The sequence below is a fragment of the Danio aesculapii genome, chromosome 15 (assembly GCF_903798145.1).
Source record: "Danio aesculapii chromosome 15, fDanAes4.1, whole genome shotgun sequence".
NCBI lineage: Eukaryota > Metazoa > Chordata > Actinopteri > Cypriniformes > Danionidae > Danio > Danio aesculapii.
In genome coordinates, this window is record NC_079449.1 from 15731039 (window position 1) to 15756790 (window position 25752).

The 25752-nt window shown below is 36.4% G+C and overlaps 1 protein-coding gene across 1 annotated transcript in view; it reads left to right on the forward strand.

Annotated features, from left to right (window-relative positions):
• The window catches only part of nbeab (neurobeachin b), a 344764-nt gene that overhangs the window by 91135 nt on the left and 227877 nt on the right, over positions 1-25752 (forward strand). The window contains exons 21-23 of the mRNA XM_056474110.1: positions 13156-13220; positions 18397-18505; positions 23134-23300. Coding sequence (XP_056330085.1) covers positions 13156-13220; positions 18397-18505; positions 23134-23300 — 341 coding nt within the window. The remainder of the gene's footprint in view (positions 1-13155; positions 13221-18396; positions 18506-23133; positions 23301-25752) is intronic.

Below are 25752 nucleotides of genomic sequence, written 5' to 3' on the forward strand. Positions count from 1 at the left end.
TGCCATTGCATTGAATGTTTTTTTCCCCTTCATGCTCGTATCTCTTTTATGTCGTCTTGCCACTTGGATTTATTGCCGAGTGAAGCATCACTTTGAGACTCAGGCTCCTGGTTTTCTCCTCCTCCGCCCCTGTTAGGCATATAATGTTACTTGAGTTCTTGCCATTAGAAGCTCCCAGGGTAGAAACAGCCTGAAGTATCGATTGCCCAAAGAGGCGATGAAACCAAAGCTGGGCCCAAAACGGCTTTCAGACGTAGGAAAGTCTCTTTGGAGCCAAAGGCTTCAAACCTGGTTCGCTGTAGGATCTGATTTAGAACAGGTCGCTCAAAAACTGTAGAGGCCTTGATAAACAAAAGGTTTGGTTCTTTAGATGAGAGAGTGAGCGAGAGAGAAAGTTTGAGGGGAAAAAAGGAATTCGCTGTATAAGTATTTAGATCCTTGTATATGCAACCTATCATTCAAAAGATGTGTGTTCTGTAAGATTTTTTCATAGAAAGGGCATTTTTTAAAAATTTGATACAGTAGAGAACAACATACATTAACTGGCCACTTTATTAGGTACACCAGTCCTACTGCTAGTTATTGCAAATTTCTAATCAGCCAATCACATGGCAGCAACTCAGTGCATTTAGGCATGTAGACATGATCAAGACGATCATGTTGCAGTTCAAACTGAGCATCAGAATGGTGATTTAAGTGACTTTGAACGTGGCATGGTTGTTGACCTAGTGGGATTTTCACGCACTTCTATCTCTAGGGTTTACAGAGAATGGTTCGAAAAAGAGAAAATATCCAGTGAGCGGCAGTTTTGTGGGTGCAAATGGCTTGTTGATGCCAGTAGTCAGAGCCAGTAATGGTCATTTCCAGTATTTCGTTAAATCTATGCCATGAAGGATTAAGGCAGTTCTGAAGGCAAAAGAACCCCCTAGAACCTAGTATTAGTAGGGTGTACCTAATAAAGTATGTTAAAAAAACCTAATAAACATTATGCCTAATAAACTTATATATATGTTTATATGATCCTTTACACACATATACACACACAAACACTCTTATAATTTGCTGCTTGCTGCTTATACATCGTTATTAAGGTAGTATCTAGATTTAGGTATGAGGTAGGATTAGGTTAGTACAGTAGGATAAGGTACCATAGGTAATATTAGTTATGTAGCAAATGACTTTTTAAGTGTTAATAACAATATCTTAAATAACATGTAATCCACTTTTTAAGTCATGACAATTGAAATACTGTTTCTGGGTTACAGCTGCTACTTATTTGAACTGAGAAACATTCGTTTATGTCCACTTTTTAGTCATATCACACATTGAAGTGAATTCTATATAAAATCGTGAGGTACACAGCAGTCTCTTTACTTGCTGCATCACAGACACCAATATTTTAACCATTTATAAGAATTATTCACTTTCTGGCCATCTTATATACACTTTCTGGCCATCTTAATATATAAATATTGCGATCATGGTTTTCGAAAGTATTACATTGCTTAAACATGTATTATTAGGTCCAATTCTACCCCTTAGCCCTTCCCCTTCCCCGTTTTGCACGTTCACATGAAGGGGTAGGGGTGTCCCAGTTCTCTTTAGCTTGAAGGCGTAGGGCTAAGGGGCTAAGGGGAGAGGGGCTAGATAGCCGTTTAAACTGAGAATTTTCAGAACCACACTCGAAACCAAGGATTAAGAACATTTCCCAGAATACACCATCTACAGCGGCGGCATGGCTGCACATGGAAGTAAGGAGATGCACAAATTAGTATTTTTTTTGCCATTAGTTCAAATTTTTGCAACAAACAAGCACATTTTAATACATTCATAACAGTGTTCGTGTTTTACCGTCATGCTTTCAAAAAAACACTAAAATAAAAACTGCAAAATTTCGCTATCTATAATCCGAAATAATAACTACTGTATACCAGTCCTACAACATTCTGTCACTCAATGACACTTGAATACCCTGTCAGAAAAGTCTAGTGGCTTTTTACAGTGTCTGCTATAATGTTAATGCTGCTTACGTGTGTTTACATTGATGAATATGGCCAAGGTGTAAATGCACAGTACAGTTCAAGCTTATTGCCACATTATATTGTTATGATATCATGAAATTGTTGTCTTCTGTGATTCTCTGAAGATAATTACCAAAAAATAACTCAACTACAGCAGTCGTGATCATCGATCTCATATTAGACAAGACATTACGACGACATATGATGATGTGTGCAGGTGCTGTCCCATTTCTTAGGGGTACCTTTTAAAGCCCTTAGGCTTCAAAGGGGGGGGGGGGGGTGGTTGGGGGTAGGGGTACGAAAATAGAATTGGGATTGGGCCTTACTATTCCTTCCCGTACAGTTTGATATAGTGCTTGGACCCAGAAGCTGCTTTGTTGTCGTCACACTTAACAAGTGAATAAGCAACTAGTTAATAGTGAGAATTGCTACTTAAACTATAATTTCGCCATATATATATATATATATAAAGAGAGAGAGATACTGTATGGGTCAGATTTTGTTTCTGGCACAATACAAACAATCTAATCATTATATTTCAACATAGGCTCATTCTGAAAACGCAGCCCTATATACGTTTCTGGAGATCACGAATTATATAGCCAGAGCTACGAATGGCTGCATTTTGTCTTTAAAATAAACGCTATGGTTATGATGCCGTTCCTTTTCTCGCTTACCAGCTGACCGCTTACCTCTGTATGGACGGCGTTTCCGCTGTTACCAGTTTGTTCAGTAGCTCAACAAGTACGTTGGCGGACTTGAGATGCAGAGCGGAGTTGACCACGACAACACGGTTCGAGTCCGGTGAAGATCGGTTACAGATAGCGGGTAAGACAAAAAACAGAAGCCAAAAAATAAAATAAATGAGTAAATGACCGGGTGAGAATGTGGTTATATCTAAAAACGTGGTCAAAATCAGGGGGCTTTTCTTTTTCTGGATTGCTTTTCAAAACACTAGGGTAAGGTTTAGGCGAGTGGGTGGGCGTGTCTATTGGTGCTTTTTAAAATACTATTGGTTGGGTATAAGTGGGGTGGGAGGATCGGTCGGTTGTGTCAGTCAGTTAGTCAACATCGGCCTCTGGTGGATATTCGTTAGAACAGCAGGCGAGAATGGCACTCGTGAAAGAAATTTGATAACTGAAAAAGCGTACACAGATTTGCGAAAACAAAAACTGCAAAAAAACATAGCTCCTTGGATGTATTTTGCTCTCTCCAGAAATGTATATAGGCGTGCATAATCAGAATGAGCCTGGGTTGCTATATTTTCATCTGATCAACAGAAAGAATTTTAAAGATTGTTTTTTTTTCATACACCAAAAGTGGATAAAGACCAGGTGCTGCCAAGAAAAAAAAGCAATAAAAAAGTCTAGACTTATGACACTATATTTCATATCATCTGAACTCACAATAGCATTGTCTGAGAAACTGACTAAAATGTAAGTCATTATTCACAAAAAAATACTGCTTGACAGTTTCTATCACCGTCCAAATCCACTCAGTTTGAACATCCATAATCATGAGATTGCATCAACGGCATCAAAATAACCTTTCCATTTCACAACAAATCCTCGATGCACATCTAAACACACAGCACATCCCACTTCGACTCATGTAGCGGTCAAAGACGTCCTTGCAGCAAGTCCAACAACCTCAAACCTTTCCCCTTCCCAACTCCACACTAATGCACCCAGACAGCGGGACGTTCACCGCTCGCAACCTTGTGACCCGCGGACTGTCACTTTTATGAATAAATTAGCTTTAATCATCTTGCACTTTTTTTATTTATGCCTCCTAATCACTGTTATTCATCTACGGCTGCCGACAGCCGGTATCTCTATCCAGTCAAGTGGCAGCGGGTGCCGAAGAGGTCAGTCGGGTCTGTTTCGTGTAACAGCTTAAACATACATAAAGGATCTAGCGTGGAGCCGGAGAGATTTACCGATGGACGGCCTCCAGATGTCGGGAGCAGCGCTGAGCAGATAAAAGCAAAAGCGCTCTCCGTGTCTCTTGACAGGTTGGATTGAGATGCTGCAAATTCTCCAGAGCCATTAAAGTTTTGTGGGTTACAAAGAATGGGGAGGAAAAAAAAACTGGCGGGCCGAGGTGCTACAATCGAGTTTTTTTTCTTCTTACTTTGCTCCTTCAATGGGTTTTGTGGTGCACATTTTTTTGGCTAATAACTGCGTTCTCAGCTGAATACGTTTTGGCAGCCACCTTTGACACACAGGGGTGTTTGACAGCTGTGAGTGGAATTTGGAGGCGTAGGTTAAAAGATGATTGGAAGTTTGAGTCAAATTAGGAGCTTGGGTTAAAAAAAAAAGTGTGTACTGGAGGTTTGGGTGAAGTGAGGAGGGGGCTTGTCAGACTGTGCAGTCATAAATGTGAGAGATAAGAGAACCAATTGATTTGCTTCCAAGAATAAGAACAGTTGCCTCCATTTTTACAATGTGTTACATGGATAGAGGGAGTACTTAAACAATACAAGTAGAAATATGTTGGAGGATCATAACAGCTTGATTAAATCTAAGGTTAAAGGTGAAGTAAACTAAGCATGCATGTGTGGTAAGCTTGTGATTTTTCCATCCATCCATCCATCCATTCATCACTACCCCTATTCATCCATCCATCAATCCCTCCCTCCATCCATCAACTCCTCCCTCCCTCCCTCCCTCCCTCCATCCATCCATCCATCCATTCATCGGATCCACCCATCCATCAGATCCTCCCTCCCTCGATTCATCCATCCATTCATCAGATCTATCCATCCATCCCTCCCTCCATCCATCAACTCCTCCCTCCCTCCATCCATCCATTCATTCATCGCATCCACCCATCTATCAGATCCACCTACCCATCAATCCATCCCCCCTCCATCCGTCCATCAGATCCACACATCCATCCATCCATCCAACCATTCATCCCTCCATCCATCCCTCCTCCCCTCACTCCCTACTTCCATCTGTTCATTCATCCAGCCAACCATCAACCTGTCCATCCATCCATTGGATCCACCCATCCATCTATCAATCCATCTATCCCTCCATCACCCCCTCCCTCACTCCTTCCACACATCCACCCACCACTCCCTCCCTCCACCCATCCACCTATCAATTCACCCATCTGTCCATCCAGCCATCCATCCATTCATTGGATCCACCCATCCATCCAACCCTCCCTCACTCCCTCTGCACATCCACCCACCCATCCACCTATCTATTCACACATCAATCCATCCAGCCATCCATCCATTCATTGGATCCACCCATCCCTAATTCCCTCCCTCCCTCCTCCCAGCCATCCATCCTTCCATCTATCCATCCATACATCCATCCATTCATCCATCTATCCCTCCCTCCATCTATCCATCCACACATACACTCACCCTTCCTGCCCTCCTTAAACCCACCCACCCATCCACCCCTCCCTCCACATATACACCCATCCATCCATCCATCCAGACATACATCCATACATCCATTCACCCACCCCTCCCTCCTTCCACCTACCCATCCACCCATCCATCCATCCATCCATCCATCCATCCATCCATACACCCACCCAGAGATCCACCCACCCACACATAAACCTACCCTTCCCTCCCTCCCTCCCTCCACCGACCCATCCATGTTTACTTGTTGCTTTAAATTAACTTGAAACACCACCATGACCATCATAATGATTACTGTTCATCTCTATTAGCTTTAGCTTTTATTGGTTTATTTACAATTATTTATTTGATTATTTCATTTTGTTATTATATGTACATGCAGTATGTATGTATGTATGTATGTATGTATGTATGTATGTATGTATTACCTTTTAATTTTTACCTTTTTAATTAATTTTAACTTTTTTATTAACTTTTTTGTTTATTAATTATTCCAATATTATTGATAATTTATTTATGCAACTATTTTCTGTAACTTTTCCATCTGGCCCCTTGGGGTTTCCTGGACCACAACCTCCTGTGCTAAAGCACAAGATGAACTCACAATGTCAGCTCTTACAGCTGTGTGTGTGTGTGTGTGTGTGTCAGCTATTTCCCAGTGCATCAAGTCCCTCGCTAGAGCTGGCAGGCCGGAAGTGATCTTCTCTTTTACATGAGGGATCACATTACGGCTTTCTGGAGGTACATGTCATCGCTAATGCACATCACATGGACTCATACTCGCCTGAGCCCCCCAAAATCCCCTCGCAATCACACTCGCCTCCCACTGGGGACCCTCATTCTCCCGCTTCAAGAGAAAGAGATGACTTAAAGAGGACATAACATAAAAATATTACTTTTTCCATGTTTAAGTGCTATAATCAGTTCCCGGTGCATCTACCAACCCAGAAAATGTGAAAAATAACAACCTCATAACTTTGTTTTGACTCTACTTAGCTTAACTCTACAAACATGTGGAAAAATGAGCTATTTTGATTTTGCTCCCCTAGTGACATAAAAAAGATCTCTCTCTCTTTTAAAATATTAACACTCGTGTTTATGTTCATGTTTATTTATATGTAATCTACAGCTAGCTCTCTGCAACTCTTACATGGTCGCCTACTGAAGCTAAGCAGGGCTGTGCCTGGTCAGTACCTAGATGGGAGACCACATGGGAAAGCTAGGTTGCTGCCAAAAGAGGTGTTAGTGAGACCAGCAGGGGACGCTCAACCTGTGATCTGTGTGAGTCCTAACGGCCCAGTATATTATTAGACTCTATACTGCTCACCATCTTTCAGATGAGACGTTAAACCGAGGTCCTGACTCTCTGTGGTCAGAATGTCCTTCATAGGGTTTAACCCAGGTGACCTGGTCAAATTTGCCCGCTGGCCTCTGTCCATCCTTAAGTCATAATTGGCTTCATCATTCTGTCTCCTCTTCACCAATCAGCTGGTGTGCGGTGTGGTGCAATATGTCTGCTGTTGCGTCATCCAGGTGGATTCTGCACACTGATGGTGGATGAGGAGATTCCCCCCAATGTGTAAAGTGCTTTGAGTGTCTAGAAAAGCGCTATATAAATGTAAGGAATTATTATTAATACTATGTTTCCACCTACACCGTTGGCACTTGTGTTTACTTGCTGTAGCAGCTACAGATTTACAAATGTTGTTTAGTCGGATGAAGCAATGAATCAATGAAGCTTCCATAGACTTCCGACACCCAACAGACGTTTTGGTTGAATTTAATTTTTGAAGGAAATGTGACAAAGGATATTGCCAAAGTCTTCAATGTATGGCCAAAATACTTTATGTTTCAGTGCTTCACCAATGAGGGGCAGTTCAACACTATTTCTTAAGGATGGTCAATACCAACCCAAATGTACTACAATTTTATACCCAAAACATGTTTATCATTCATAATAATCATAATTCATGAACTCAGATTTATTATGAACTGTATAGTGAGGTAATGGACTTTCTGCATTTCACTAAAGTTAATCTAAATATTTACTCACCTAGAGTTGACCAGTTTTATCATTTTTTAATCCGTTCAGCCAGTCTCTGTGTCTGGTGGGAGCACTTTTAGCTTAGTTTAGCATAGATTATTGAATCTGATTAACCCAGTAGCATCTCACTCAAAAATGACTAAGACTTTTAATTATTGACTCTAAAGATTGACTCTTCTGTAGTTACATCATTTACTAAGACTGACAGAAAACTAAAAGTTGGTATTCTCTAGGTCAATATGGCTAGGATCTATGTTCCATTCTGATGTTTAAAAATCAAGGAACTTTGCTGCCATACCACGATATTATGCAGCGCCTGAAAATAGTCCCTAGCACCAATGCTGACACCAATCCTGCACCACCTGCTCTGTGTAATATCATTGCGCCTACTTCAGTCATGGAACGGCAGCAAAATTCCTTGATTTGCTACAGAATAGTGAAGCAAATAAGAAAATGATTGAAACTCTTTGGTCAACTTTGCTCACAGCTGGTCCAGTTTGGGTTTGCTATCGCTAACCCAGAATAAATTCAATTCAATTTTTTTTTTTTATAATAAAAACTAAATAAAGAATAAATAAAAGAATAAAAACTAGATTAGCTGTGTAGCATAAGTTACCAAAGCTACAAAATCTTATCAAAACCAACTAGAGCCCGACAACTCAGTTTGCTTAAACGAAGCTTGGCAAATCTTGGTAAAAACACAAAATGACTTGGTCCAACTGGCCTCAAATAGTGTAATGTTTATTTGCAAAGCCCAGCACATCAGAGCAGAGCAATAGCATAATAATCAATGAGTCAAATCAATTTTGCTCACTAAAATATATATAAATGTATCCACTAACCATTCAGAATTTACTCTCTCACTGGGGACCCTCATTCATTTATTTCAGTCTAGAACTTGCAACTTCTTTATCTAAATCACTTTTTCTGATTTGGGATATTTTGGCTGTGTGAGATTCTCCTCATTCGTTGTTTCTGGAGTCTCAGAATAGCGTGTAGAGGCTCTGCCCTCTTCTGAAATCAGCAGCTCATTTGCATTTAAAGGGGCACATTCAAATTCAACTCAATTCATGTCTAATTATACAGCGCTTTTACAATGTAAATCGTGTCAAAGTAGCTTAACATAGAAGTTCTAGTAAACTGAAACAGTGTCAGTCCAGTTTTCAGAGTTGAAGTTCAGTTTAGTTCAGGTAAGTGTGGTTAAATTTTCACTGCTGAAAGTCCAAACACTGAAAAATAAATCCATCGATGCGCAGCTCCACAAGTCCCAACCAAGCAAGCCAGTGGTGACATTGGTGAGGAACAAACTTCACCAATTGACAAAAGTGAAGGCCATTTCTCTGACCAAACTTCTTGTGCAAACCTGCAGTCTAGGCGCCGGAGATTGGAGGACACTGGACGTCCATCTTGGAGAACTGCAGATGTAAGTAGGTCACTGGCAGGTGTTCAGGCTGGCCCACAGGATCAATGCAAAGACTCGTCTGTCACTGTGGTATTTCAGGAATCAGTCTCATGATCTCCGCTCCTTCATAACCAGCAAAGCATCAGCTCAGGATACGGCCTCGTCCAGGATTATAGATACCTTGGCATCATTTCTTCACAGGTCTTGAATCGCATCAGTGGCGCTGCATAATCTCTAGGGGCCTCAGGATGAGTATTACCAGGTGGAAATGGAGAATAAAGAAAATAATTAGTGTAGCTGCTGTTTATAGTGTATAATTGTAATATAAACCAACATAGAAACAAACATGTAAAGCATATGAGTATTTCTAACAAAATGTCTGGTGCATTAAGACAGGAGGAGTGTGTTCTACAGGTGGTTTGTTGAGCCTACTCACCTGCGTGGAGCACATTCATGCATCATACCGTTATGTGATGCATTGTGTGTATGCTTTATTAAAAAGATTTTTAATCTAGTTTTCAACTGAGAGAGTGTGTCTGAGCCTCGGACATTATCAGGCAGGCTATTCCAGAATTTAGGAGCCATAAATGAGAAGGCTCAACCTCCTTTAGTAGACTTTGCTATTCTAGGTACTACCAGAAGCCCTGAGTTTTGAGATCTTAAAGACAGAAGGTTGGTTATATAAACAGGATCTAGATTATTTAAACCTTTATAGGTAAGAAGCAATATTTTTAATCAATACAGAACTTAACAGGCAGCCAGTGATATGGATATAAAATTGTGATATGGTCATATTTTCTAGACCTGGTGTATTTATACAGTGTATTGCTTACAACAAAGTATGGACAAATTTGACAAGCTGTAATAAATGATAGGATATTTGGAGCTGATACTTCACAGATGCATTCTGGCTGTTTATTTGACACCAAATGTAAAGAGGCATAATATGTCCCTTTCAAAAGAAGTTCTATTGTAAAGGCTACTTGAAAAGGGACTTGGCTCAGTGTCTTGATGTCGTGTCTTCTGGCAGCCCGCTGTGCCTCCACATCTGCATGTATTTCCTTATTTATTTTTGTCACGTGGGAACTGCTCAAGTGAAGAAGCAGTGAGCTGAAGCAGCCGATCCCCAGCGATGAGCCTCTTGACTGCAGAGTAGATAATGAATGGTGGAGGAGAAACTGAAAGAGGAGCCATACTGGGTCACTTATAACATTTGGAGACCAGATGCTCCTCGCGGTTGCCTCTCTCTGGCTCAATAAGGGGTAGTGAGCATAATCAGCACTGTGTGTGAGATTTATTTTTTAATAAGTAGTCTGTTCTAATTATCAGTTGTGGTTTTAAACCTGCGCAGAGCCCATACAGTGGCTACAGAAGCATTGTTGACTGAAAAATACTGTAAAGGTCTTTTATCAGCTCATATGATTCCAAACTTCCATTTGTTTTTTCTTCCCTCTGTGGAGCACAAAATAAGATATTTGATAAATATCTTTTCTACTAAAAATGGGAAGCTTTTCAATGTATTTTAGTCATTTACAGTTGAAGTCAGAATTATTAGCCCCCTAAATTAGCCCCCCCTCTCTCTGACCACTAATGATTTCTTTGTATAATTAGCACTTCTTGTGCGTATTGCCTCTTATTGTTGAATCGCTGAATGCCTCCTCAATTGTAAGTCACTTTTGACAAAAGCATCTGTCAAATGACTAAATGTACATTTTTATAATTACGCACATACTTCGTTTACTTAATTTTTCTAAGTACAGTAATTTTTTTAAATAAAAGATTTTTTAAAATAAAAGATCGTTCAGACTCAGATAATAAATAAAACAGAAATATTTAATGATTTCTTGCTCAGCACGGTACCAATTGATCCACAATTATGCTTGAGGACCACTGAACTAATGTGTGTGTATAAAATCCATCCAACTCTTTCATTCTGAGATCATCATTGAGCTCATTCCTCACGGGCTCTTCTCTTACTCGGCTCCTCTCTCCCCAGGACAGGGGAATATTTTTGAGGCCCGCTTTTTCTCTCCTTTTGAACTCCACCCCAACTCCATATCTTCCCCCCACGACTCGTACCTTAGAGAGCAAACAGCAGAACTTCCCATAGCGAGAAACACGGCTGCCTTTTAATCATCTCCAGACTCAAGCTGTGTATGAAAGACAGAGGACGAAACAGAGCCAGCAAACGGGGAGCATAAGACATTCCCCAAGGCCCCAAAAAAGCGCTGGAGGGCCCGCCCTGAAACGCAGGTCTTCGGTGATCTGTCACTGGGTGCTCGCTAGAGGAAATGGCTGTGTTTAAGGGGCAAGAGGATACAGTTTCATTCAGCAATTATGTATGTTCTGTGTTTACGGATCTGTGTGCAGAGGAAGAAGAGATGCTTACAGGGCCGAGATCCAGGCTTTTTATGGCTTTGGCACTGGATTGCGGATGTGTGACCTCAGATGGAGCTTTGCTTACTCAAATACATTGCAATCCAATTTGCTGCGATTTCTGACGATGTATATTTGATTTTGGTGAGACTAGGGGAAAGATTTCTGTCTGAGGATTTTTTTGACACTGGGTGAATTACAGACGATGTTATTTTTAATTTTAATAGCTCTTATTTGGGTTTAGTTATTTATTAACCTTTAATGTAATAGATTCACTATTTATTTTATTTTAGTTTGCATGTTCTCCCTGTGTTGGCGTGGGTTTCCACCGGCTACTTCGGTTCCCCTGCAGTCAAAAACATGCGCTATGGGTGAATTGGGTTTAGTGTAAGCGTGCGTGCGTGCGTGTGTGTGAATGCGAGAGTGTATGGGTGTTTCAGAGTACTGGGTTGTGGCTGGAAGGGCATCCACTGCGTAAAACATATGCTGGAATAGTTGCCGTTTCTTTCAGCTGTGGTGACCCCTGATAAATAAGGGACTAAGCCGAAGGAAAATGTCTGAATGTTAAAGGTAAAATTTTCAGCCCTCCTGTGAAATTTTGATTCTTTTTCAAATATTTCCCAAGTGATTTTTAACAGAGCAAGACATTTTTTTTCACAGAATTTCCTATATACAGTTGAAGTCAGAATTATTAGCATCCCCCCCCCCCTAAATTATTAGCCCCCCGTTTTTTTCCCCCCAAATTCTGTTTAACGGAGAGAAGATTTCTTCAACACATTTCTAAATATATTAGTTTTAATAACTCATCTCCAGTAACGGATTTCTTTTATCTTTGCCATGATGACAGTAAATAATATTTGACTAGAAATTTTTCAAGACATTTCTATACAGCTTAAAGTGACATTTAAAGGCTTAACTAGGTTAATTAGGTTAACTAGACAGGTTAGGGTAATTAGGCAAGTTATTGTATAATGATGGTTTGTTCTGCAGACTGTAAAAAAGATAGCTTAAAAAGGTTAATAATTTTGACCTTAAAATGGCTTTAAAAAAAATAAAAACTGCTTTTATTCTTGCCGAAATAAAACAATTAAGACTTTCTCCAGAGGAAAAAATATTATCAGGCATACTGTGAAAATTTCCTTGCTCTGTTAAACATCATTTGGGAAATATTTAAAAAAGAAAAAAATTCTAAGGGGGGCTAATAATTCTGACTTCAACTGTATATTTTTTCTTTTGGCTAAAGTCTTAATACTTTTAATTTGGCTATTGTAAAATATATATTTTTTATATTATTAGAAATAAAGTCTATTATTATTAACACCTTAAGATTTTTTTTTAATTGGCTACAGAAAGAAACCCTGTTGTCCAGTGACTTCCCTAATTAATCAAACTTGCCTAGTTAACCAGATCAACCTAAAACCTAAAACTAAATTGCACTTTAAACTAAGTACTAGTCACTTGCAAATAATGAGTTAAATATTATGTTCTGGAATCATAGTAAATACAGAAGAATGTACTTGGGAAATAAAAAATAAATAAATAAATAAATAAAAATGATTGTGCTAATAACTTTGCCTTTAAATGTATAATTATTTATTCATATTCCTTCGGCTTAGTCCCTTTATGCATGAGGGGTCGCCACAGCGGAATGAGCCGCCAACTTATCCAGCATGTTTTACATAGCGGATGCCCTTCCAGCCGCAACCCAGTACTGGGAAACATTCACACACACTCATCCACACACATACACTAGTGGCAAAAAGTATCCAAGATTGATTGACCTTTTTTACATAACCTAATAAAATTAAGTTACTTTTGAATTCAATTAAAAATACAAGAACAACGATAGCTTCTATTTTCAGACATGGAATATTTATCAAAATAAGAAAATATCTAACACAATCTTCATGTTTGCTTGTTTCAGGAGTGGCAGAACTCGATCCAGAAGAATGCTGGTCTGGCTTTCATTGAGCTGATCAACGAGGGAAGGTAAAGTCACACGTATTCTCCTCAACCACTATCATATACAGATGAAGTCAGCATTACTACCCCCCCCCCCCCTGTATATTTTTCCCCAATTTCTGTTTAATGGAAAGACTTTTTCCAACACATTTCTAAACATAATAGTTGTAACTCATTTCTAAAAACTGATTTAGATACTAGCATGCAATTTAAAGACTTAACTAGGTTAATTAGGCAAATTAGGGTAATTAGGCAAGTCATTGTACAATGATGGTTTGTTCTGTGGACAATCGAAATACAGTAAATATTGCTTAAGGAGGCTAATAAGATTGACCTTAAAATGTTTTTTAAAAAATTAGAAACTGCTTTTTTTCTAGCCGAAATAAAACAAATAAGTAGAAAAAATATTATAGGAAATACTGTGAAAAATATCTTGCTCTGTTAAACATCATTTGGGAAATACTTGAAAAAGAAAAAAAAAATCACCGGAGTACTAATAACTTTGACTTCAACTGTAGCTCTCAATTCACGTATGCTGTATATCACTTCTTATCTGGTCTATTCAGTTTACCACAGCATTTCTGTTAACGCTGAGGGGGTCAGATTAGCCCCATCACCCCTTCATCTTGGTTACCACAGTCTCTGTGTGTGTGTTTTTAGAGTTTTAGTAGTTGACCAGAGTGTAAAATACGCTGAGATGAGCAAGTTAAGAGTGAGTGAGTGGGTGAACAAACCATATGACATGCTTCCTGTCCAGAATAGATGCATTTTCTTTAATTTGTCTTGCTTTTGTTAAGTCTGCTTTTCTGTCGCACTGAAAGATTGTGTGTGTGTGTCCATGTCCATGTGTTTGTCAGGTTTAAGCTTTGAATGGCTGTTGTCGGGCTGATCCTGGGCGGCTCAGTCTGCACACCCATCTGCTGACCCATCTGTACACACACATAGATACGCGCGCACACACACTCTCTGACAGTAAGCCTGAGTCAGCAGAGACTGGCGCTGTCCAGGGTTCTGACATATCAGTCATTCGCCATCTCTATCTGTCTGTCTGAATATTTCCAGTACCTTGTTGAATCTATGCCAGGAAGGATTAATGCAGTTCTGAAGGCAAAAGGTGGTCCAACTCGGTAGTAGTAAGGTGCACCTAATAAAATGTATTTTGATGAATGTTAGCTTTTGACACCCATAGTGGAAATTAAAAAATTTATTCAAAGTCAATAGTTAGCAGAGTTTACAATCTTCAAAGTATCTTCTTTTCTGATCAAGAAAAAAAAACTTAACAGCTTTTGGACTGTAAGTAAATCATGATGGAATTTTCATTTTTGGGTAAATGGGCACCTTGACGTCAAACCAACAAACACCAAAACCCCAAAAACATGCCAAAATGCAAATCAATTTAATGTCATTTGACTACCTTTGACCTCTAATTAATTACAGTTGTTGTTTTTTTTACACTAATGATAGATGATGTTAATTTGACATCAAGGTAGTTTACATGCGTTGTAGGCATACAATTCTGTGTAAATTTGGAATTTGGAATTGAAGTATTCAGATGAATACATTTTTTCTTATATTATAACACTTTTTATGTTTGATGCTCAATAGACATCAAATCAATGTCCAGTTCTTGATGTTAATTTGATGTTGTTTTGACATCAACATGCCCGCTGGGATCCCTAACTGCTGTTTTTCACCAAAAGTCTTTTTTGTTTATGTTATTTAGAGAAAAAGCTGCAGTAAATTGTTAATTCATTGAGAATGAAAGAGTTAATAACTTACAAAAAAATAAAAACTAAATAACATGCAAGCACAATGACAATTATAGAAAGTAATGTTTGTTCTTGGAAATCTACTTTATACAACTATTAAACTTTGTATAGGATGCTTTATTTTTTATTAAATAAAATACAGCCTACTTTCAATAATAATCTGTAGCAATGTATTTTTAATAAAATGATTCCATATTTGTACAAAAATAAAAAGAATAAAATGATGATAAATTTGCTAATTAAAATATAAATATACCTTCTTTTTTCTTTCACATAAAAATCTTAATGGAGAGTATGAATGTTGATTTTTCCCTCCAGAAGCTTGCAGTTGCACTCCATCTATTAAATTGCTAGTTTATTTAAACAATCTAATGAGACTCATGTTGTATTTGGCTTTTTGGAACGTCTGCATACGAGAACTTATCAACCTAAATCATTAAAGAACTGTTCAGAAATGCTCTTGTGCAGTTATTTCTGAAGTAAATGCTAAAACATTCAAACCTGGAATGTTTATGCTAAAGTTTATTTGGGATGCGTTCAGTGTTTAGTAGGGCATCTGTGATTTATGAGCTGCAGTATGTCAGTGTTCGGGATAAATGTGGCCCCTCTGCCACTGATTAGCAGCTCCTGTTCTGTTTCTCTCGCACCCTCATATAAGTCACAGAGCCCACAACTGAAATACTAAATGTCTGGCGGTGGATTTGTTAACATACTCTTCGAACCATATACAGTACCACCTCTGCCAGTAGTGAAGAAGTAATGCCCTAGTTTCAGTTCTGAACTGTTATCATGCTGGGAATGAGGCTGCTTTTACCTCTCCTCTGTGCTGCAAATGTAATTTATTGCTTGTCAGCACAAAAAAAAAGAACGGAAAAGTATGTGCATTTGAATACCGTATTAGACTGAAACAGGTTGGGAAGGGGAGTTATTTAGTACGATGTTCCACCCTGTTTTTTTTGTTGTACTGTATATACAAATGCAGTGTTGAGTAAGTTACTTTAGAAAAGTAATCAATTACAAATTACTGATTGCTGCTGGAAAATTGTAATGTGATTACATTACTAATTACTTTATGTAAAAAGTAATCAGATTACTAATTACTTTACTTTGAAGTTACTTTTAAAACATATAAAATATACCTATAAAAATTATACTGCAGCTCTTTTAGTAATTTAATATTCACTGAAAAGCATTACAATGGGTTTATCACAGCAGCTTGACATATTCAAAATACTTAAAGAGTTTGCCCAAAACTTAAAATTCTCTCATCATTCACTTTTTCCAAACCTGTTTGTCTGTTTTTACACAAAAGAAGACATTTAGAAGAAAATTGGAAACCTGTTACCATTGACATCCATAGCATGAAAAAGTACTGCAGTGTTTGGGTGTTCTGTGTTTGTGTGAGGTAATTAGACCTACTGTAAATGTGTATATTCCAAAGTATTAAGCTGATCGGTCAGTTCTTATCACGTGACTCGTCGATTTTTTTGTGCGCGCACAAAAGACGTGATGTGTGAATTGCCCCATAAGTAGCTATGCTTCTTTTCAAATTCAGAAGGTACCTTCACTCCCAATCCTGCACAAAAATTCAATTTAGCCTGTTTAGGCTGAGTTGGGCCGCCATGTTTTTGGGCGCAGGTGTCCTCCTTGGTGACGAGTATTGTCGTAGAATGCTTTCTGTTCTAATGCTGAACAAGTTGCTGGTCGAGTTAAAAGCAGTTAAAGTTCTTTAGACTGCATTTCACAGCAATATTTTTGTTTTTACGCTCAATTAAATTAAAGTAATGTCTGCATTTCCACTTGAAGAAGCAGCCACTCTCGACAGCAACCATTTCAGCTCAAGTTCTCCAGCAATTTAAATGCCCATGAATATTAATTGTCGTTGCAGCAGAAAACGTGATTTGAAAGAAGCATTTTTTTCTTCCAAAAACTATATTTGTAGCTTAAGTAACGCAATTATATTGACTTTAGTAACTGTAATAAAATTACACAAATTCAAAATGTAATTTGTTACATTACTGTGTTCCTCAAATGTAATTAGAATACAGTAATGTGTTACTGTGGAACGCGTTACAGCCAACTCTGTCAATCATATGGATTTTTGCCACTATTCCTTGTGAGACTGGGCTGGTTCCTTGAGGTTCAGCTGTAATGTTAATAAAGATTTTGCAGTAAAAATTATATATTTGCAGAAAAAACAACGAACAAATCTTTCAACCCTTACTGTTGGTCAATAGTTGGTGATTTTAAAGGGTTGGGCCTTTTTACAGTAAATGGCCAGTGTTTTGATTGGCTAATGTCATTGCATAGGAAACAGTGAGAATGTATGTATAGTGGGGGATATATATATATATATATATATATATATATATATATATATATATATATATATATATATATATATATATATATACTGTATATATATATATATACTGTATATATATATATATATATATATATATATATATATATATATATATATATATATATATATATACTGTATATATATATATATATATATATATATATATATATATATATATATATACTGTATATATATACTGTATATATATATATATATATATATATATATATATATATATATATATATATATATATATATATATATATATATATATATATATATATATAAATATATATATATATACTGTATATATATATATATATATATATATATAGATAGATAGATAGATAGATAGATAGATAGATAGATAGATAGATAGATAGATAGATAGATAGATAGATAGATACAACGGGGGAAACAAGTATTCAACATTTCACCATTTTTCTCAGAAAACATTTGTCTAAAGGTGCCATTTCACCAGATGTTGATAACAACCAAATAAATACATAAATGAAAAGAAAACAAATCTAATCAGTTAACAGATTGAGTGATGTGTGAAAGTGATGTGTACTAAAATGAAATGACGCAGGGAAAAAGTATTGAACACATGAAGAAAGGGAGGTGTAGAAAGGCAGTGAAAGCCCAGACAGCAGCTAAAATCTCTCCGTAGTTCTTTTGCAACCCTCTGCTCTTCCTTATTGTAAATGAATATTAGCTGCTTCAGTCCAACATCTACATTATCAGGATGATGAAGATGAAACCAGAGTGGACATTTCAGCAAGACAATGATCCAAAACACAGCCAATGAAACTCGCAAATGGTTTCAGAAAAAGAAAATCTTTAGCTTTAGAATGGCCCGGCCAGTCACCTGACTTGAATCCAACAGAAAATACAAAATAAATATCCGATTTGATAGATGAGACCTACAGAACCATCATTTTTTTTGCACTTTTATTTTTATTTTTTTTACAGATTTTAACACTCAAAACTTGATTTGTTTTGTGTGATTTCATTCTGTATGTGTTTAGGGACTGACTTGTCTTTTTTTTCTGTATTTTCTTCATTTTAGACTGCTTTGTCACGCCATGAAGGATCATATTGTTCGAGTGGCCAATGAAGCAGAGTTTATTCTCAACAGACAGCGAGCCGAAGATGTCCACAAACATGCTGAGTTTGAGGTAGACTGACTTTTAGCACCAAGAGAGCATGCGTTTATACACTTTTTATGAATCAATTCAGATTTTAGATATTTTACGGTGTAAAATCAATGGTAAATGAGCTACCAGCCTGAATCAAGTACCCAGATTGGCTAAAATACAAACCTGATTATAATCAATCCCAGATCAGAAGTCTAATCCTGCACTGAATCCAGATGAATAATCTGAAGAGAATCTGTTTTTGTAAATCAGATTCAGCAGGAGAGAGAAAATCTCCAGTAAAGCCAGCAGTAGGGGTTACCCATAATCCTCTGCCATGTCTCCTAAAGGCGATTAATCCAAATATATTAGCTCAGTACAGAGAAATTTAATAACTCTTTCCTAAATTATACATAAGCACCCTCTGAAAAAAGGAACAATGTTTTGAGATGACATAGCAGCATATTGGAATAATGATGTCTGCATAATTCAGGTTTAATCACAGTAATAAATTACATTTTAAAACTACATTCATTCATTCATTTTTCTTTGGTTTAGTCCCGTTATTAATCAGGGGTCACCACAGCGGAATGAACCGCCAACTTATCCAGCATGCTTTTTACACAGCGTATGTGTAAAAAACTTATTTAGTTTATTCAATTCACCTATAGCACATCTCTTTGGACTGTGGGGGAAACCGGAGCACCCGGAGGAAACCCACACGAACAAGGGGAGAACATACAAACTTATTTGGGTTCAAAAACAACATGCAACAAATAGCCTACAGTCAGTGCAAACCTCTCCTCTGCATCTTTAATCTTCACCAGCACATGTAACCTCTTGTTAGAAAGCCATTCCGTCATTACGAGTTCATAATGATCTGAAAGGTGATGGTAATAATAAAACATGGCAGTTTGGTCATGTTTTCGGTTGCTGAAAGAATCATTTGCTAATTTTTTCTGGCTTCTCCTTTGTTTTTTCGCGTTTCATTTTCGTGTTTATCAGTTTCTAAAAGGATGTCAGAAGCACTTCACTAATCACGTGCACATTATTATCATCAGCTCAAGAAGTTCGTTATTTTAAATATAGATGCGCAGCGATGACAAGGTTTGTTTGAGCTCAGGTCGACCATGGCTCATTATTTTATATATATATATATTTATATATATATTTCTTTTAGTTTGCTTACATTTTAAAAAGACCATATATATATATATATATATATATATATATATATATATATATATATATATATATATATATATATATATATATATATATATATATATATAATACTATGTATTAATATATATATATATATATATATATATATATATATATATATATATATATATATATATATATATATATATATATATATATATATATATATATATAGTATTACGATGTATTGTCTCGGCTGTGAATATGTAATGGCGGTTCCTTTGTTTTTATTCTTCTGGGTTGTGTACGCGCTAGTGACACTTCGCTGTAAACCTATAGTGTTCAGCTGCTCGTCTAGCTCCACCTTTTGGTACTCTTTTGGTGTGCTAGGTAGCCTTTGCAAAGGGTACCCAAAAAGTGGTATTGCATGGTTCACTTTTTGGTACCTTTTTGACAGTGGAAACGGCCATAAAAGCGTACCGGACTGTACCGTACCATATCACTCAATGGAAATGGGCCATAAGTATATTGTATTTATATTTTGATGTAAGTACATAGTAGTTAAGGTCACTTAATATAAAGTGGGACCTAATATTTCACTAGTTATTTTGCTAGATATTAGTCTTCAGCTTCAGGTGCAATTTAAAGGATTAACCAAGCTAATTAGTTTAAAGGTTGGGTAAACTAAGCAAGCAATTGGACAACAGTGGTTTGTTTTGTAGCTAATCGGGAAATAATAATTTCTTAAGGGAGTTAATAATATTGGTCTTTTTAAAATGTAAGCAAACTAAAAGAAATAAGCCTTCATCTCCAGAAGGAAAAACATATTATAGGAAATACTATGACAAATTCTCTTGCTCCTAAACATCACTTGAGAAATGTTTGAAAAATAATCAAAATTTTACAGGAGGGTTAATAATTCTGCCTTCAACTGTAAGTAAATAAATGCTGGTGCAGATTTTCTGTGGGCATATAACTCACTATAATATATTCTTCATATTGATAATTTAAGATTAACTTAGAATATCAGTATAAGCCTATCAGTGACAGTGACGCAGTGGACACAGTAAATGTAAATCAAGTTTTACCAACACTTACAGTTAAATCACTCATCATTTATCGGCAATATGAAACATGCATGACATCAGTACACAGTGTATAAGTGCACAAACACCCATCTGCATTCAGTGATGGAGTGATGAGTTTCTTATCAGGAGCGCGCAGCCTGTCTGTTTTATATATACTGCTCTTGAAGATCCTTGACCTGCCAGATAAAAACATGGGCAGAGAACCCAAACCTCTCGCTCTCTTTCTTCTTTATTACCTCCGTCTGCAGATTGAAGATTTGGTAAGCAGATTAGATATTTTCACAATTAAGCTGGTGTCACTTTCAACCCTCATATCCTCGCTGGATGTGATAAATAACGTTTGATATTTGTCGGCGCGCCGCAATGGTAAGGCGAGATGACACGGGAAGATTGAGTTATCGGTCGTTTTGAAGAATACGTCGAGGTATAATATCTGACAGAATTCAAATCTAAGGAAGGAAATTCAATTACTGGGCTTCACCCTCCTCTCGTTTCCCCCAGCTTGTGTTAGTAAATGAGATTGTGAATATTAGCAGGAGCTCCCTCGGGGTCCGGCCGAGAGACAATCTTATTGTAGGAGAGGATGATAAAGTCGAGCGGCTGCTGCTGCTGCACATCACCCTTAGTCTTTTGGTCTGTGCGTTTTTTTTTTATAGCTGCTGTCTGTCACTGAGGGAACTTTTAAGAGAGAATGTACTGAGATGTGTGTTGTAGGGTTGGGTCGGTGTGCCGAAACAGAGACTGTGATTTGGCTATAGTGGAATTATTGAATCATGTAAACGTTTGTGCTCGAGTCAAGAACCTTACTTACCATTTTATTTTATTTTATTTTATCTTATTTTAATTTATCTTATTTTATTTTATCTTATTTTATCTTATTTTATTTTATTTTATTTTTTATTTTTTTGTATTGTTTTGTTATGTTCTGTTTTTTTGTTTTGTTTTTTGTTTTATTTTATTTTATCTTATTTTATTTAAAATTGTAATTTATTTATTAAATTTTTTAAAGTTAATTTATTTTTATTTTGTTTGTTGGTTCATTCATTGGTTGGTTCGTTGGATATTTCGTTGGTTAATTGGTTTGTTAGTTCGTTGGTTCATAGGTTCCTTTGTTCCTTCGTTCGTTTCTAAGTTCTTTCGTTGGTTGGTTGGTTCATTCGTTGGTTCTTTGGTTTATTGCTTTTTCGCTCATTTGTTAATTAATTAAGTAAAGTGTTTATTTATTGATTGATTGATTTGTTTGTTTATTTGTTTATTAAGTTATTTATTTATTTGTTTGATTGTTTGTTGGCAACCTGTTGCAACAAGATTAAAGCCTGATTGTATGCCATAAGTATTAGTAGGGTAAATTAATTTTGACAAAGAAAATAGATTTTATTTATACTGTTTAATTTGTGTTTTATTTATTTATTTATTTGTGTGTAGCAATATAAATTTACTATAATTATTTCAATTTACATTTATAAATGTATGAATTAAAGAGTTGTAATTTATTGAATGCATAAATGCCATAAAAATACCTTCAGATGGCTTTCAAAACTGGCAGTGCATTAATATTATATTTTGAGTATTTTGTTAGGTATTGATTTGTGTGTGTGTTTGTGTGTTTGTGTGTGTGTGTGTGTGTGCGTGTGTGTGTGTGTGTGTGTGTGTGTGTGTGTGTGTGTGTAATGTTTTAATAGTGAAGCAGTTTATTTTAAAAAATTATATATATATATATATATATATATATATATATATATATATATATATATATATATATATATATATATATATATATATATATATATATATATTATTGTTATTATTATTAATAATAAAAATACAAATAATAATAATATTGATGATAATTGCATAGTATAATAATAATCACAATAAAATACTATTATTATACAGTTATTATATATATTTTTATAGTGTGGTATTTTTGTTACAATATATTTTTTTATTTTATTTAAATAGTAATAATTGATAAGAAAATACCATGCAGCACTATTATTGTATATTCACATAGAAATGAAATAGAAGACATTGTTGATTCTTAAGAAGACCCAACAATAAAAACACCCTGATATCATTTCTAACCTTTATGACTTTCTTTGACTTTTGGACTTTTCTTTTGCTTTTCCTTCTTTTACGACTGTTTTTGCCCATATAATGAATTTTAATAAGCTCCAAACAACACTGGACCTTATTGACTTCCATTGTATGCAGTACACTGAAAAACAAACAAACCTGAAATAAAACAATCTTAAACAAGTCTAACTAAATGATGAGAGAATTGTCATTTCTAAAATAACTTCTGCATCACTCTTGTTTTCAGTTTATGATTCATTGTTTGTTTGTTGTTGTTTTTTTTTACTGTAGATGTTGATCTTTTTACCTGTTTTCTCTCTGTGTCTTTTTCATCCTTATCAGTCAAACTGTGCTCAGTATGCGGCCGACAGGAAGGAAGAGGAGACGATGTGTGATCACCTCATCAGCGCTGCCAAACACCGTGATCATGTGACAGCCAATCAGCTGAAGCAGAAGATCCTCAACATTCTCACCAATAAACACGGAGCCTGGGGCGCAGCAGCACAGAGGTACAGTGTCTATTCATGACTGACGGCTTTCTTTACTGTTGTCAGAAATAAACTCTTAAAACTCTGTTCACATTCAACTAACTATTTCAGTGCGTGTATTGCTATTCAATGACAATGCTATTCAGAGGTAAGCACAAAATCTTTTTAGAAGGCACAACGGCTGCATTTATTGGAACCAAAAATACACCAAATTATAAAATATATTTTAGAAAATTGTGAAATACTGTTTTCGTTTTTATTTATTATTTTATTTATTTGTTAGCTTTTAGAGGTACCGAATCAGCGTATAAATTTTGGTGCGTAATTGGTGCCCACTGGTGCTGCGACAAGGACGTTAGAGCATCAAGGGGTACATCAAAGCCGCACATAGGTACGCGTTGTGTCACACCATCTCTAAATATTTAATTCTGAACAACTTTGAGGGATACGGACACTGTCGGCAATGTTAGGCGTTTGCTCTTCTTGCTTAATTTGAGAATGCACGCATGTAGGCAACGCATGCAGTATAGCGCATCCAGTGAGCAACTCCCTTCAGATTCGTCAACATCGCGCTCATCAAATTTGCTTAAACTAAGCATTCTTAAGTATGGCTATTTTTTACAAGCAAGGGTTCTCACACAGCGACGTAAAGCAGATGCTTTACAAAAGTTGTGTGTAAGGGTGATTTAGTGAAACATTTGAGCACATGGAATCAACTTAAAGGCAGAGGAATGCACTTTGACAGCTTGCGACATCTTCTGGCACTTTCACTGACTACGTTTACATGGACACCACTATTCAGATTTTAATATGATTAAGACAATACTCTGATTAAGAGTCTACAATGAAAATAGTGATTTTTTATTACCTTAAAAGACCAAAGACAACAAGTCCTATTGTTCAATTAAATGATTTATTTTTTTTGTCAAATGAAAACATCATCCACCATAATTTTGTGGCTTAAAAGTATCAGTTCAGGTACTATTTTGACACCGGTACCGTTTTAAAAGTATCGATTCGGCACCGGTATCAAAATAGCCCCAAACGATAGCCAACTCTAGATATAAATTACCAATCATCATATCAAGACAGGGTTCACGCCAATACACTTGCTCTTGTTTACCCACGGGATGTTTTTTGCCTCATGCTATTTTTTATTAATTATTTGAGCTTGTGCGGGAGATGCAATTAGGGTGAATTCCATTTCTTCGGTGAATTCCATGATATTTGCATCACCCAGCGATAATTAGCATAAAGGAAGTAGCCTGTTCTTAAAGAATTATACATATACTGAAGATGAATGAAGCAGCAGCGCTTGTTAGGAGGTATATATTTCATGCACACAATAGAATATTTCATGCACACAATTTACTTAAAATGAGTACAACATATTATTATTATTTATTTTTATATATTATTATTATTATTATTTTTTTTATTATTCATTTATTTATTTATGCTTGAATGTCATGTGTGAGGCTCTGTGATATTTTGATAATGCTATAAAGTTGAAATAGTGACAAACTGATAATGCACATCCAGATACGGTTCACATTTAGATGAATATCTGTTTGGCGCTCTTTCCTTTTGATCAAAATAAACAACAAAAGTGAGAAAACTGCAGTTAAGAAAGGATCTGGTCGTAGCAATATGGATATGTTTGTACAAGCTCCGCAGTGTATCGTCAAGTCACAGTACTTGATTAAACGCCATTGTGCACCATTGTGTGTGTGTGTGTGTGTGTATGTGTTTATAATAGTTTGTATCTTCTTCATGGTCTGTGTATGCTCTTTTTATAGGTGAAGTATTGCACTATTACCTCTGTGACACAAACACACACAGCCAGACCTCTGGTGTGACTCCTATTTAATGTCATTTTCTTGCTCTCCACCAGGGTCAGTCTGCAGGTCAGCAAACTCAATTACCACACCAGGCCACTAAATCCTCAGAGACAGATCACTGTGTGAGTGTGCTTGTGTGTGTGTGTGTGTGCACCTGGTAGTTGTTACAATGGTCTCAAGGGTCCTGTTTAAACAAAAAAAAAAAACTGACTGAGTTCCGTTTCCCACCAAAACACACAAACAGACCTAATATAATCCAAGATCTCGAGACATAATTCTAGACAGAGTGATGGTTTTGTCTTAATAGAGTGAGAAGAAAGTTAGGAAATACCTACGAGTGTAAACAGTTGTGTAGTGAAATAAAAGGTTAAATATGTGTTAAATACTTTGTAAAGTGTGTTAAATACGTTTATAAGTAAGTTGGTTGTATCTCAATCAATAACATGTGCTTTGAGTTGGGATTTTCTGTTTGTCTGACCAGTGGCTAATGATTAGATGGAGACTTGTTCCACTTGGTGACACTTACAGTGGTTCATTTTCTTGTTGGTTTATTTATTTATTTGCCTTTTTTATAGTTATGCAAAATGCACTTATAACACAAATACACACTTGTTTTGATTAATTGTTTTAAT